General features: G+C 36.8%; 1 protein-coding gene across 1 annotated transcript in view; it reads left to right on the top strand.

Annotated features, from left to right (window-relative positions):
* Positions 1-238: 238 nt before the first annotated feature.
* Positions 239-16,317, top strand: part of LOC140242773 (uncharacterized) — an 80,698-nt gene continuing 64,619 nt past the window's right edge. The window contains exon 1 of the mRNA XM_072322533.1: positions 239-413. Coding sequence (XP_072178634.1) covers positions 239-413 — 175 coding nt within the window. The remainder of the gene's footprint in view (positions 414-16,317) is intronic.

The following is a 16,317-nucleotide window of genomic DNA, read 5'->3' on the forward strand; positions in this document are numbered from 1 at the left end:
TGCAAAGCGCCACATAAGCTCCTTCTCACAAATAATATACTTGATGTTTGTTTGTTTGTTTTATTTCCGTACTAAAAATCAACATATTCCATACATAAAGGTAAAGAAGAGAAAAACGTACAGAGGGTACCCCACGTTAACGCACGCGATAATTATAATATAGAAAAAGCAATATTAATTAACATCAGTCTTGTATTTCTCTGGTCGCCCGACCACGTCCACTAGGTGAGCGGTCGCCATGAAGGAGAAGTCGAAGAACGCCGCTCGTACTCGGCGCGAGAAGGAGAATGCCGAGTTCTTCGAGCTCGCCAAGCTCCTGCCTCTACCGTCGGCGATCACCACGCAGCTCGACAAGGCCTCCATCATCCGTCTCACGACCAGCTACCTCAAGATGCGAGCTCTTTTCCCGGACGGTGAGTCACCTCCGAATTTGGCTTATTTTTCCAGAATTTCCCGCGATTTGTTAACAATATCTACATTCTGAGCTAACAGTGAATTCCAATGAATGATAAAAAAAAAAGTTAGATAGAAATAGTAGCCAGCAGTTGATACATTGTATGATAAAGCGATGACATTCCGTTTTGTTTTAATCGTAAATATTCTTGGCATTGGGTTTCGATGTGCAACACGTGGTCAAGAAATTCACCGACTCGAAAAGGAGGAGTAGCGAATATGGTCAATTAGGGTGGCCGTTCGCTAGGTACTACTGCCTATTTCGTATTAATCAACTCGTAATGTTTCAGCAGTGTTTCAGTTGCAGTGGTAGATGGTGTATCGTGACGAAGTTTGTCGTGTCTCGCTGGTTACAAACGCCGTTTTCCATGAGCCACGCTATACTCAAATTCAAAAGGAATCATCATGGTACTTGTAGTGGCGCTGTTTCACAAGTTTGTCGCCAATATTTTTCGTACGGCCAAACACACATACAAAGAAAACGAATCCCTTGAAATAAGACTAGTGTTTAGCATCACTTTTAGTTTTCGTTTTTGATTACCATGAGTCAGCGAATTTTGTAGCGAGACACTGATGCTGTCATGATAGTGACACTTTTGTGACCTACTTATTGCATTTTTGTTTTCATCGAATAAAGTGCTAGATAACAATAAAGAAACAAAAGAAATAGTGGAAACGTGCGAATACATGTATAAGCCTGTGGACTTCTAATCGTGTGTGATGCCTGCAAGATTTCACCATCAATTTTGAACATTCTCTGGGAATGCATGTACCAAAAACAAAACAATAAGCCCTGTAACTCATTGCCCTTTCTGTTAACTTACAAAGTAAACTGATGAAAACAAAATTTTAATAATGATGATGATGATTCTTCTGCTGCTACTACTGCTATTGGCACTACCAATTGCAATTATTACAACGTGATGAAAATGCTTGTGGCGATGATAATGAGTGGAAGAAGAAAAATAGGGGTAAGAAGCAAATACGATTACACTTATCTATGTTTTGTTGGTTATTGATTCACAAGTGGAAATGAAATCAGTCATTATCAAACATGAGTACTGTTCATAATTTCATATCTGCAATGCGCACAGGCACTATTGAGAAAAAAAAATCAGTAGAAGAAAATTGTCACTTTGTTGCATTATGACAATAATAATATTCTCCATGTGGAGATTGGCTATTGTCGTCATTCCTGTTCCTGAGAGCGTGACCCCGATAAGGTTATATCGTATTTTGGCAGTGTCATGACCAAACAGTCACGTGATTCTTCGTCTTGGATTGACTTCGGTTTATTTACGCCCAAACCATGGCGCGACGGTAGCTAACCCCCGAGGCAGAGCAAATAATAACACAAACATGAAATCAATATTGTATCAGCATACAATGCGTGTACGAAAGAATGAATGTTGCATATTTTGAAAGCCTCTCTCCTGTATGTATACTGTATTTTGAAGTGGTGTTTGAAGAGTACAAGATATACACCTGTTATCAGCATGAGATATGTACTCAAAGAAACACAATGTGGGTTTGTCTCTTCACATGGCAAACATATTTCTTTCCTCTATCTCGCCCTCTTTTTTTTTTCTCGTTTTTCTCTCACCCTTACCCTTTGCCAGTTATGTTTGTTAAAGTTCTGACAAAATGAAACTGATGCAAATGAAATGGGGGCCCTGTCAGACACATCATCATATTCGTTATGCGCGAAGAATTATGTTTTGATTTCGTGAGCTCACTTTGGTGCATGATTAAAAACAAATCTTGCCATATGACCATCCATAAGTTTGTTCAAGCCTACAAGATGTCTTATTTCAGGTCAAACAAGTTACAAAATACTTCACTAAAGTAAAATCACCAGTGATACATCATGTCTGTCTGATGATAAATCAATAATTAAACAATTAAAAAAACCCTCAAAGAAACTGGTATTTTGTAGCCTTAAGGAGAATAATGATTTACTTAAACTTATTCTATGAGAAACAGCTAACCATTATTTATTTTGTTGAGAATAACAAATTCAAAATGCAGTATTTTCCTGAAGTTCAAAATCGCTCAAGTTCTCAAATTCCAAGCCACAGAACAGCTTAGCATTCTACATGGGTTTAAGGAACGCACGGCACAATTTAAATTCAGCATATTAGAGCCTTCGCCTGGTTGGTTTCCTATTGCACCGACTTTTGCATGCAACTGATTCCGAAAAACCCTTGCCATTCGCGTGGCTAATATTTGTTGTGAGTTGACAACGAGGTAAGATTATAATCTCGTTTTAACTCGAGCATCGTTTCGTCAAGGCAGAACTGTGAGTACAGTAACCATGAGACCATCGAGATGTTACAGATAGATCCAAGCCCTTAACATGCATTGCGGGATGGCAGATTGTATCTATATCACACAAATATAGAGTTCATATTTGATGTAATATGCGCCCGAATCCAAACGCAATAACTCTTCAACTCCGCTGATCGTAGATCGTTTTGTTGAGTTATGGAGGTATGGAATTGTGCATGTTATGGAGAGAAAAAAAGAGAGAAAAAAATCAGTGATGAACAGCGCAATGATGTGAGGAAAAATTAAACGATGCGTACTTGGAATTGCGAATAAATACCCCCAAATACTAAAACGAACAGTACCAACAAAGCAGTCATGTGTTATATAAAGATGGCAACCTCATTGAAAGATTACAAGATTGCAACCTCATATGGAAACATGATTATTATGATCTATGTCAACCTATGAACGGAGATACAATCTCCTATGTATATTGCAAACATAAGAATTTCGCTTTTTGTACATTGTAATGTAAATCTAAACACTCAGTTTCTATAGAAACTTATGTTGTTCTCCTGGAAATGGATGAAAACAATGAAAGAATAAATGAAAGAATGAATCAACATATATATATGTATCTATATATCTATATCTATCTATCTATATATATATATATATATATATATATATATATATATATATGAGTAATGCATCATAACATATAAACAAGACATTCTTCAGTATGTAGTTAACCTATTCATTTTGCATGAATGCCCTATTTGTGTTTCAATCATTTGTCCAAGGTTTAAATTGTCATTACTGATACAATTATGCCATTTATAGCCACTATTTGATATTGCTTAACCATTCACATATTTACACGAGTGACATATATGAATAGTGACCCACTTTTCACAAGGTAAAGAAGCTCCTTCTCTTTTAATATTCAATATTCACATCACTCCACGTTTGCTGCGGTACAGATGCAAACGCCTAGTGCTAGCTACGCATAACACTGCTCTCAGTCTCAGTTGCAAGGTACAAGTTTTCTATCAAATAAGCAGCCATCAGGAATACGTTGCATCTGTCTCGCGTATCGCCATTGTCGTCGTCGCCGTTCGTACTCAATTATCGACATTAATTTCCGAGAGCTTTCCTCTTCTTCCTTATTTCCGTCTGTTAACTCTGGGACAGCGAGATCTGTCAATTTTGCAATCCGAGCGATTTTTGCAAATAAGATCCTGTGGTTTGATTTGTCGGTCTATTACGCGCCATGTCGTAATGTAATAAGAGAGTTATCGTGAGGCGTACGTATTGTACAAACTGAACGCGCGTAGAGAAACGGACGTGAAACGCTATACATTGGTTTGTTGCTATCGTGTTATACTTTATGTCTTACATGGCGTACGATTTTTTTCCCCCCGCATTTTCCTTTTTAAGGTTAAAATGAATGCTGACACAACGTTCGGAAAGCTTTTCTAGAATGGAGACAAGATTCTATGAATCATTTTGAGTAAATAAGACAGAGACAGTGTATGCATGACAATTAATTGAGCACAGGTGTTACAATTGAGGTTCTGCTTATAACAAATAATGTAGACTCTATCTTCATATACATATTTATCTCCGAAAGTCTGCACTTAAGAGAAGAAGCTTTTGCAAAAGTAAGACTTTCATGAATAAAATGATATGGATTCTATGGTAACATTTCTGTAGAAATTATGAATGTGAGTTTGCTTTTTATCTTATTGTGTTTTTTTTTTGTTAGAACTTGTAGTATATAAGTTAACGTTTATACAAACATAATTTTCAAACAATTTCCGTACATATTTACGTCGAAATCATCGGGAATTGCCTCTGTACGAAAGGAGAATAGAATTACATAATTATGTTGAAACGTGTATGTCGTGTGCAATAGCGTTTTATATTTCATTTTTGAGGCTATAGAATGAAATGTGAATGTTAATCATGGGTAAACATACTACTATTTCTCTTTTAAAAAAGATAGAGAAGATGCTAACAGTGTTGACTGTGACCTGAAGAAAAATAGAGTCAAAAATATCAAACCAAGAGGATAGCTTTAATCCAAACAAAACTATGATGATAAATTGATATGTCTCTATGTCGTTATCTGTATAATGAACTTTAGCAGCATTTCGATATTTCGATATTCTTCTCATTATAATCTGCCAATACTAGTACATGTATTCGTTCTAGCGACCATTTCAAATCGCTGAAAACGTATCTCTTTCTATTAATCAATTTATAATATTCCACTATACAACAGACTAGATTATAAAAATGATAATAACGACGACGATGATGATAATAACAACAATTAAAATGATAATAGTAATTATAACAATGAACGAGGCTTTGAGTCAAACATAAAGCTCGTTGAGATCACTATAAAGAGGCTATAAGCCTGATTGAAATGTTTTCCCTGGGGCCAGTGATGAAAGTGGTCATGAGGTGTTTTGTACGTATACAGCACCTTGTCCATGCCTTGCGTACATATCTATACTGTGAGCATCTTATCATAAGTGCGTCGATCAATGTGCCAGATTCATAATGGATTCGGGTTGCAAGTGGCATCTTAAATCCAATATTCAAAGGTTTTCTGAGACTTTCCAGACCCCCCCCCCATTAAAAAAAAACAATATCTGTATTTTCTTTTTGAACGTGAAAAGGATATACAGCAAGTTTTAAGTTTGTGGGTTTTTTATGTGTGTTTTTATTTTATGGCTAATGGGGGGGGGGGGAAGGGGGTTAGACATTTCCACTGTAGGCATGACGAACAGAAACACAAGGCGTTGATTGCAACATGAATTGATTCTATAGATTTAAGTTATACATACAATAGCCTATATGAATGTATGCAGGGCCTAGGTACATGCTTACGTTCACAAAATATACATGTAGCCCATTGCCATACCAGGGTCCTGTTTCATAAAGCTATTCGTAAAGTTACGAACGACTTACGAGAGACTGGTCATCAGTTCTTGTGCTGAATTATTGAAATTCTAATAAGTATAGCACAGCAGAACTGATCACCAGTCGCTCGTAAGTCGTTCGTAACTTTACGAACAGCTTTATGAAACACCCCCCAGTACTATTTGTATAATTCTTGTTATGCCTGCTATATGCTGTATAATGCGTAAAACCTAAATCCAGTGACTTGCATCGTGTGTGATCTTTGTTTGTAATTATACTTTATTCCCCAACGTATGTTGTAATCTGCTTGAACTGCTCTGACTGCATGTTTTGGCGCCTACGTCTGCTTGCGTCAGATATCCGTTAATAGCAACCAGATTAAGTTCTGTACAAATAGATGTAATCAGAATAACTTTAAATGTGTGTCAGCGAGAGAAAATACAATCACATTCGTGCTCTGTTCTTTCCCTATCCCACAGACCAGCGAAAGTGTCCGGCAAATATTTTCGCAGCGTGTTTTGTCAAAGACTTTTTGTTTGTTGTAGCGACGGGCAAGAAAAATATTTTCGGAGGTGCAGCCAAAACATGATTATATTGAGAAGATAGATAGATGTCGAAATGACGTTAATCCTGCAGGTGTCATGGGGTTCTTATGCCAGTCGATGTCAGGTGCAGCTACGTTCTCGATGATCTTGTTTATAACAAACATTTTTTGCGACAGGGATTGTGTGAGAGATTAAAACATTTTGCGATGTGAATAATCTCCGAGTTAGAAGCTTAATCAATGCACGTCTACAAAGGCATCATGGACATCTTGCAAGAGAGATTAACTCGATTAAGTTTGAACTTTTCTCCAGCACAAAGGACAAGCATGAATTAGATAAAGTTTCAAGTGTGATCATTGTGATGAGACTTGATGGAGTCTTTGCAAGAATATTGTTTATCTTTCGTGAGAGAACAATGCCATTTTATTAACTGATCTTCAGTTCAGCAAGTGTTCTTCGAAGGTTCACGTCACCGCGAAGAAAAAAAAAAAATCAGTAAACATTCACAATGCTTTGAAGCGATTTATATATAAGCACTAGTACATGTACTTTTTACATCACTCCCAGGCTGGAAAATGGAAAATGACACAATAATATTGTGTGTTTTTGTTATATTATAACAAAAAACAAGATGAGCATAGCTGTGTAAATGAATGTACTTGGGCATTTCCACAGTAAAAAGGTACTTTTCAGGGATGTCGCTTTATTTTTTGTTTCCAGTGTGCATTACACCCCATACAATATTTTCTAGAACACTTGAATGAGAGATAACTCTGCCCTCAAATTGCTTCAAACAAGTAATCTATTGGAATTTATGCCAAAACAACAAGTAAATGTGGAAATTCTGTGGAAAAATGCCCACACCATTATGTGTGCGAGTGAAAGAGGGGTAGAAGAAAGAGTGCGATAGATAGAGAGAGAGACTAGGAAGCAAGAAGGTGAGGGAGATAAGCTTACTGCGTAGGCTCTCCTAGTCTCAACATGCGATTATACAGAAAAACATTGACCCCATAATGGAGGAGGAGGCGGAGAGGCGGTTTATCGATTTCACTAGGAGAAAAGTCAAACGCTTAACCATCGAAGACTCGCATAATGACCAGAACACTCCTCTACCCCCCCCCCCACACACCATCCCAATCCCAAACCATCTCCTTCCCTTCTTCCCCTTGCTCCTCTAACGCCTTGTCTGTCTGTTCATTGTACTCTATTTTCTAATACCTCTCCTAAGTATGCGAATAAAATCAATATCATTTATCGCCGTTTTGCAAAAAGAAAAAAAAAAATATCCCAGGGGATTCGCAGAGAGCTAGAAAGACCAAGCAGCAGGGAATCTGGAGAACAAGAAGAAAACAAAGAAGAAAGAGATGCCTAGAATACTAAAAACAGGGCATCAATATTATAATCTAAAAAGACGAGTATTAACATAATATTATTGCTAAATGACGTTAGAAACAAGGCTATAAAGTAAAATTTCATACCATTATATATACACCTTCTAGTATAGCTAAAATCTGAGATGGGCTACTGGAAGCGGTGAATAAGTCGCAATATTGGCGATGATCTTAGGTTTGAAATCAGATGTATATCAAAAACCTATGGTATTAACATCTTATTCATACTTTGTTAGTATGTAATGATTCTTTATACTGTGTTCCATACAGTACACATGATTTTATTTCATATAACTTCTAAACCATGGCATTCCGACGTGTAATGGGTGAGTGTTTAATCTATTTGTGAGTTTTTACTGTTCATTTTCTTAAAGTGATGCTATGTAATCAAGAAGTTGTGGCGTTCAAGTTCATATACTTACAGTATAGTTGTTTACGTGTATTTGGCAAATGAATTCGCTCGTTTTCGGCAACATACAGTATGACAGGTAAACTGAATGTATAATAGCAAACACCAAGACCTCCATCTTTCGTTTCCTATATTTTTTTAGTCCATATTCATCGTCCTCCGGAATTGAAACTATAATGGATCTTTTTAGAATAAGAGCGCAAAAAAATAATTCTTATGTATGATAATCATTTTGAAATGTGCGATGTAATGTCGGAGGAAGCAGTCATTATTTTGTCAGTATTATGTACTAGTGGCTTGAAGAATCTTCTCAGCCTTATCAAAGAAAAGAAAAATAAATAAAAGGAGATAAAGCAGCAAAGGAAGAATTTCTTGGAGTATAATTTTATCATCGATTAATGTTGTTTACTACTTGTCTTTATTCCACTCTTGCCCTTTCCCGAACAAATGGCGTTCGGATTCAACCATTCTCCTCATTTGGAGTGTTGTACATGCATTGGGGTCTCCCCCCCCCCCCCTTTATACCATGGGTCATCATTACAATAAACAACATCCCGTTGCCATGGGAACCAGCGATCGTTCTTCGCAAGTGGTGCCATAACGAGGTATCACATTATGCTCGTAACATTTTATGGCGCGAACTTAAGAAGCAATTCGTCTTCATTTCGTAGCCACAAGCTCTATATGGAGATGACAAAAGTCAATATGTTTAGGGAAATGAAAGTATTTGAGACATAATCTTATTCGCCTTCCGTATATAGCTTAATAATTTTATTATATACATATATTTGATTACGCATCACCATATACCTCGACATTTTAGTACTTAGACTAACCTCATTGAAATCACCTGTAATTGGGTTTGCATCGCAAAATTACAAGTAAAGCAGTTGGTATATGTTATCTTTAATATTAACGATTTTATCAATACCATATTTCCCCACACATGTACACACAGTGATTTTGTTTGTTTGTTTGCTTGCTTGCATTCTGGGATTGCGTCGGTATTAGACAGGCTCTGTTTAAAGTTTACCCTTTAATGTACATTTGCATAGCGTCACCATTAATAAATATTGAGTACATATTGGCAGTAAAAAAGAAATTGCACTTTCATTCACTGTGTTTATTTTTCTCTCTTTGTTTGTTTCTCACCATCATTTTGGTAATTTTTCGTTGTTGCCATAGAGCGTGAATAGTGGTACTTTAAGCATTCGGGAGCGAAAAGCGCGGGTAAATTTACCGGTCGTCTGCACAGCACTCGAGTGTCCGCACAGACAGTAATTGTAAGCAGTCTCGTCAAAGCTAACACATGCACCAGATAGTGTGTGTCACCAGGCGGAAAGTAGCTGAGAGATTACAATCAGGATATCCATCGACAACACCGACAGAACATTATTTACAAGCCAAGAAGGTAGTCGGCTGCTGTTCTGGTCTGAATGTTTTGTAATTTCTTTATTGCGGAAATGAATGTTCACTACGAACGATGAATATCATTACCGAAGAAATTAGCACATAACATCGAAGAGTATTGTTTCAAAATCAGTAGTTTACAACTTCTCCACTGTGAAAACAATCGCAGTTTAGTTTGAATTGTGTATAACATGGTAGTTGTTAAATCGCTGTTACCATGGAAACTGCAAGTAGTATGAAATACAACGTTGTGTGTTATGAAACAAGACCCATATCAGATCTACATCACTTGCGGGGGGGGGGGCGGACTGCAGCTTTGCTTAAAAAGAAATGAAATCAAACAGCAGCCCCCCCCCCCAAAAAAAAAATAATAATAAATAAATAAATAAATAAATATAAAAAATAAATAAATACATAAATAAAAGCAAACTAACCAGCAATGGCAAAGCACATAAAAAAAAAATCACAATTTTATAATGAGAAGACAGGCTATGAAAGCGATACTGTGCGGTGTACACTTCAGTAAACTACCATAATATTTACCATACGTAATAACATCGATTGATGCACACTGGTTATAAACTCAAAAATCAAAACTTTTTTTAATGAGTCCAAACGGCAGCAGCAAACCCAAGGATACCACCAAAGACAGGGTAGTCAAAATTCATACTTAACAACTTGTTACGTGACAATAGGGACATCATACTACACGTCTCAACTACAGTAGCTCTTATGGGCGAGGACCCCTTGTTTACCGTCTACTTACATGTATGCACACTCGTGTGTGAAATTCTTGCTCCCTAGGTGTACAAGATAAAACACACTTCGGAGAGAAGAGCAACCAAAGTCCAGGGCTTATTGGCTGACTAGAGTTTGAGATCCATTTGTTCTCTTGTTCGAAGTGGCTTTCTCCCTCTTTCAAGAATACAAATATAAGTGTGAGTCTGAAGTATCACAAGATCCCAGCTTTATGACAACTTCAAACATAATCTTTCTGTTCTCGTGGAAATGATAATAATTCTAAGCGAACCAGTGTGCCGAGAAGACAGAGATAACGCGTAAGGAATTTTACATCAAACAACTTTGTGGTTGTCACTGTTTGAAAGTTATCATAGGGTCTTAGGAAATAGATATTGATCTAGGATCTGAGGAATTAGACATTGATAATTTGATATTCTGTATAAATAATCTGTATATCTCTTCTCTCCCTCTTTCTCCCCATCACGACTCACGTAAAATAACCCTGAATCGTTGCGAAGAAAAATGACTAAAAAGATTCAAGTGTATTGCGGATAGTCTTTTTAGTACGTTCCTTTTTAATAGAACAGCTGATGATAATAGAGATACTACTCCTACTACTTCTATTACTGCTACTTCTACTACTAATAACAGTAATGGTAATAGCAATAATAGTAGTAATAACGATAATGATATTACTAATAATAGTAATGATAATAATGATACTACTGCTACTACTATACTACCACGACTACTACTACTACTACTACTACTACTACTACTACTACTACTACTACTAATAATAATAATAATGATAATAATAATAATAATTAAAATAATAATAATAATAATAATAAGAAGAAGAAGAAGAAGAAGAAGAAGAAGAAGAAGAAGAAGAAGAAGAAGAAGAAGAAAAAGAAGAATGAAAATACTGTAATGACCATTATCATTGCTATGATCATCAGGATATTTATACATAACATTTATAGATATTATATATAATCTTTACATTGGATCTTCATATCATACACTTCTCCTTCTTAGTTTGATGCCTACATATTTTCCTTTCTCTCCTCTCTGAAAAAATAAACAAACAAACAAACAAACAAACAAAGAATCACTTGATATAAATCATACGCTTATTTCATTTTGTCCTGGTTTAGAAAAATACATGTTTATAGGCAGGAGGAAATGGATAACCCGTACCTTGTATCATATCAAAGCTTACAAAGGTGTGAGTAGAACGTAATTCACATCAAGGTTTCCTGCATCAAGACTTGTACAGAGCTTGTCTGCATTCACTTATCAGCGTCCTTGCACCTGGGGAAAGTGGTGGACCGGGAAACCTATGGCTAACATAATGCCGGACCCGCCCTGAATGGGTCTTAGCACAGCTGACCACAAAGGGAAACTTCTCTCTCTTTTTTTTCCTCCGGCTGGACATTGAATACAGAATCGTATTGACCAATTGACCGCCCCTTTGAATGGTGGACCACTTGAGACGGAAAATGGGGTATCGCCGACCATTGTGTGTGCTCGTCTTATTGTCACCTTTCTGGCAGTGTTTGACTCCTTGTCTTTTAATCAGGACAGAAGGCATTTTAAGGCCAGAGGTGTCCAAATTTGTTGCGACCGAACCATTTAATCAGTGGCACACTTACTCATTTCGAACTAACGTCTCCGATGAGTGGAAAATGACCACTTAATTATAACCTCTCTAATGCGTATTCTTCTAATTGAATTAGTTCTACAGGCTCAATAAGCTATAAACTCCGAATCGCATTTTAAGGTCGACATAGTATGCCATCGGCGGAATGATTTCATTACGAGACATTCTATGGGCGCGCATGGTATAATAATGAAATGTGTCAGGTAAAAATACACAAAAACAATGTGTCTATAACATGAAATATCGATTGACGTATTCGTTTACGAGGATATCATAAACATACTACAATATGATTTATTCTTGTGAATGTTTTTTTTTTTATCATCTTGTAAATATTCTGTCGTTAAATCAGCCCTAAATAGAGTGACATCTTATGATGTAGGGAAAGAAAATTGTCAACGCTGCTATTATGACGTTGACACGCGCCACCGAAGCCAACATTGTAAGCTCAATGTATAACACTGGTCCACAAACTTAAAATGATTACCTCGTGAAATTCTCTAAAATCACTTCAAAATTATGAAATATATTTTCAGATGGTGCTGTAACTTAGGACGGACTTGCGATACAGAGCAGTCAACTCAAATTATAGTCTAAATCGAAATTAAACGGTGAATTTAACAAATCTTAGGCAAACAAACGTACTTGATGATTATTGATTGTATATCGTCATTCTTTTTCCTTTGTTTTATTTTGTGAACTGTGTACCCCGTGGTCTTTTTAGTCGTAAACGAACGTTATTGTCAAATTCTTGTCAAAATTGATCCGAGATGAATCTCTGAGGAACCCACATCAAAACTGACAAAGTAACAATAAAATTCGATTGAAATACGAGAGATGTACCCTTGAGATGCGAAATAGTAAAGCTGTATGCAATATGTAACAGTGGAGGAATATCAATGATTCAAACAAATTGAGAAAACAAAACAAAACAAAACAAAACCTAAAGACATAGGCCTGATATAAGGCCTGTAGAAGCGTTATTTTAGTAAACGTTTGATATGCCCTAGAGCACAACATAAAGCATTAAACAAAACAAAAGCAGGTATCGGAGGCTGTTGCACACACTATCCAAAGTCCCTTACACAGAAAGGTTTACACTGACACCTTTCACACACACCATCCAGTTTTTGCCCACAACAAAACTACACTCATCATCACAGCCAACAACACGTTACTATTTTTGGAGCAGAGTATCTGAGGGGGCTGTCTAGCTACATTCAACACATCAATACGTCACTACATCAATTGTCCTTTCTTCCTCCGTCACTATCCATTATTTTTTCCCCTACTTCTTTCGGATTAGATTCTCACCGTCCAATTGATGGCCCTATCACCCTATTAAAAGCTAACGCCTGCTAACAATAGCTGAGATGCTAGCTTTTCAAGCCGTGGGTGTCGCCCTCACCTGCGTGCCACGGGTCGATCCCCGACGAGATTCCATGGATTGGGTGGTTTCAAGGAAAGTGTTCTTCGTGACATAGCATAACAATTATTGTAAGACCAACCGCTCTACGCATATAGTGCGGGGCTATACCTCCACAAAACCAGTCAACAACACAGCACGAACTTACCGTACCTGATCCAAGCTTGGCGAATATAAAAACATCTACGTTATCATAACAATAATCATGTATTCATTATCTACTCGTATCATGTAGGCCGTATAGCCATTGGAGCAGGAATTTTATGACAACACTTCTCTCAAAAAGGTAACAGGCATTCCTTCTAGAGAACTTTGATCTTAAATTAATTCAGAAAATTATTGCAAGTACTTGTAAACAGCTTAATATAGGGCGAGTGCGTGCGTGCGTATGTGTGTGTGCGTTTTGTTGTGTGTATTTTCATAATAATGTTATCATAATACTTAACAAGGAGATGCAGCAACAACATTGCATTTTAAACTAATGAGATATCTAGCACTAAGAAATGTCCCTTTTTCTATGTTCGCAAGATCCTAGGTTAATCAAGTGGTATAAATTTTTAGCAGGTTCCGGGGATCTTTTACGTTCCAGTGTGACTCATGACAATAAATTTTGATATTCAGCTTGTTAAATTCTTTTTCAGTTTCGTTGCTGAAACTTCGCAACATAAGAGTATAAATAAAAGTGATCTTAGAGAGGGTAAAACATAATGTTGAGAGTGTCCTGTTGGGATACAACTTTTTTTTTTTTTTTTTCATCTGCACGCCAAGAACAGAAAGAGCAAAAATAATGTAGTATGAGTAATCAAAAAACAAGGTGTAGCATGCATTCCTTTGCAATTGATTATCACGCAACAAACATCCTAGTTTTGTGGATTTTGCTATTTTATTTATTGTGTGTGTGCGTTGTGTGTGTGTGTTTGCGCATTATTGTGTTCGGCGGGCAATCCTTTCTTCAAGTTCTAAAATTGCTTTCGTTTTTTTTTTTCTTTATTTATTCCATTCTCGTCTTCTTGTTGTCTTTTGCTAGAGGTTGTGTATCACTGAAGTGTTTTTGTGTTTTGCTATTCGCCGGTTAATCGTAGCTCGCGGCCACTCACCTGCGCTGAGGCGTAAGTCTCCCGGGCCGTCACGGACGAAGTAAACTACGATGGACCGATGAAGTATGCCAATAGTAGCATAAAGAATAAATTAAAGCGCACTCCTAATTACTGGTATATATTATGATTCATGCGGAAACAAAATAGATATATATGTACATGATACATGTATGTGTATACAGCTCGTCATACATATTTGAACAGAAAAGAAGAAGAAGAAGAAAAAGAAGAGGAAAAAGCAAACGACATACTTGATGTGGTTATCTATTTCAGATATGAACAAGACTAAAATATTTTGATGTAACCATTCTCTTCTTTTTCTTCTTCAATAAGCTAGGAAACATCCTGAATGACTTGATAATGCAAGATTCCAACACAAGCCAAGTAATTTTTAAGTGTAGCCTATAGAATGAAAAACTGTAGCGATATGATGGGAAAAAAAATGCTCCAAATAAGTATAGTTCAGGGTGTGTTGTAACAAAATATACTCTAGTGTTAATATGAAATATAATATGAAAATATGATTTTAATATTATTTGAAGCGTATTATGTAAACTTCAAATAACAATAAAAATGTTGTCGTTTCGAAGGAAAATCTCATTTCGAAAATGTTTTAATTTAGTGTGTATTTGCTTTTTCCACGCAGGAGTAGATAACAAAAACAGGTACAGTCGACATGCTCATCTTAATTGATGCTTTACTCTTAAAGGTTTTCAGAAAATTTTGTGAGATTTGACCATTTTTCTCCCTGGTGCCTAACATCACGACTGTAAACGTTTTTGAGTATTTGCTCAAGCCTCTGAAAAAATACACAATAGGTACTCGCACAAATACAACACTCCTTTAAACTTTGACGAATAATGGCCAAGGAGGCGCAGATTAACCAGACTTCGAATAACTCTGCGCCGTCCAAATAGTGCGCTTGGTTTCGCGCGGACTAATATCAATATTTGAGGGAGAAAAAGGAATGAAAATATATATATCGCGCGCGACTGTACGGACGCTGCCTTGTTCATGTTCAGCCTAATTTACAGCTTGAGATCACTTGCTCGCAGGCTGGGTAGTCCACTTTTTAGCTGCAATAAGATAGTGCGCCCGCCATAGACAAAACACAGTGTCAGATTTCAGTCTCCGGTTGAAATCGAGGGTGGTTTAAAACCTCACTATTTTATGTACTGTAAACAACACGTCAATTAGAAAATAGTCTTAAACTTTTGGTTGTGTGGAGGAATTTTATGTAACGTTGACAATGGTCTTTTCCGCAGGGAGGGGGGGGGGGGTCATTCTCAGTTCTTTTTTATTCTTTTGATGGGACCACACTCCTTGAAGCCAAAGTATATTTTTCTATTCCCATTTTCTTTTCTTTTGTAGAAGGAAATTATTGCAGTGCATCTACGACTCCGGAACGTTTTACCAGAATCTGCTTTAAAAAAAAAATACACGGAAATTTTGTCACACGATGTATTGCTATGAGTACATAGAAAGGAATTTGCTGAAACAATTCATTCTCACGTTTTCTCTATAAGACTGGATATATTCCATTATCTACTCCATACAGACAAGATGACTACTCCCAAAACAAGCTGTAAAAAAAAGACAATTCTCGTAGTCACGACATCGTAAAACATATGCAGTGATATAGAGGAAAGTTAGTGTTTGTATCAGCAATAATCAGAGTCTGTAAATTTGCTAGATAACAAAAGCTATACAAACGATGGTATTTCTCGTCTAATTTTTCCTCTTTTTTTTTTTGGGGGGGGGGGGCTGTCACTATCATGTAGACAGTAATTTTTCTCCCGATGCATAAAGAGCGGCGACAGAGAAGATACATTTTCCATTATCGTCACCCTCCCGTCTACCTCTAATTGAAGTCGACTATAACAAATGGACTGATGAGGATTCACCTGAAGCCTTGGTAGGAGGTACTTATACCACCCCACTGAGTCTTGCCTGCCCCCCTCCTCCTTCCCCTGATTA

The sequence above is a fragment of the Diadema setosum genome, chromosome 19, assembly GCF_964275005.1.
Source record: "Diadema setosum chromosome 19, eeDiaSeto1, whole genome shotgun sequence".
In the NCBI taxonomy this organism is placed as follows: Eukaryota; Metazoa; Echinodermata; class Echinoidea; order Diadematoida; family Diadematidae; genus Diadema; species Diadema setosum.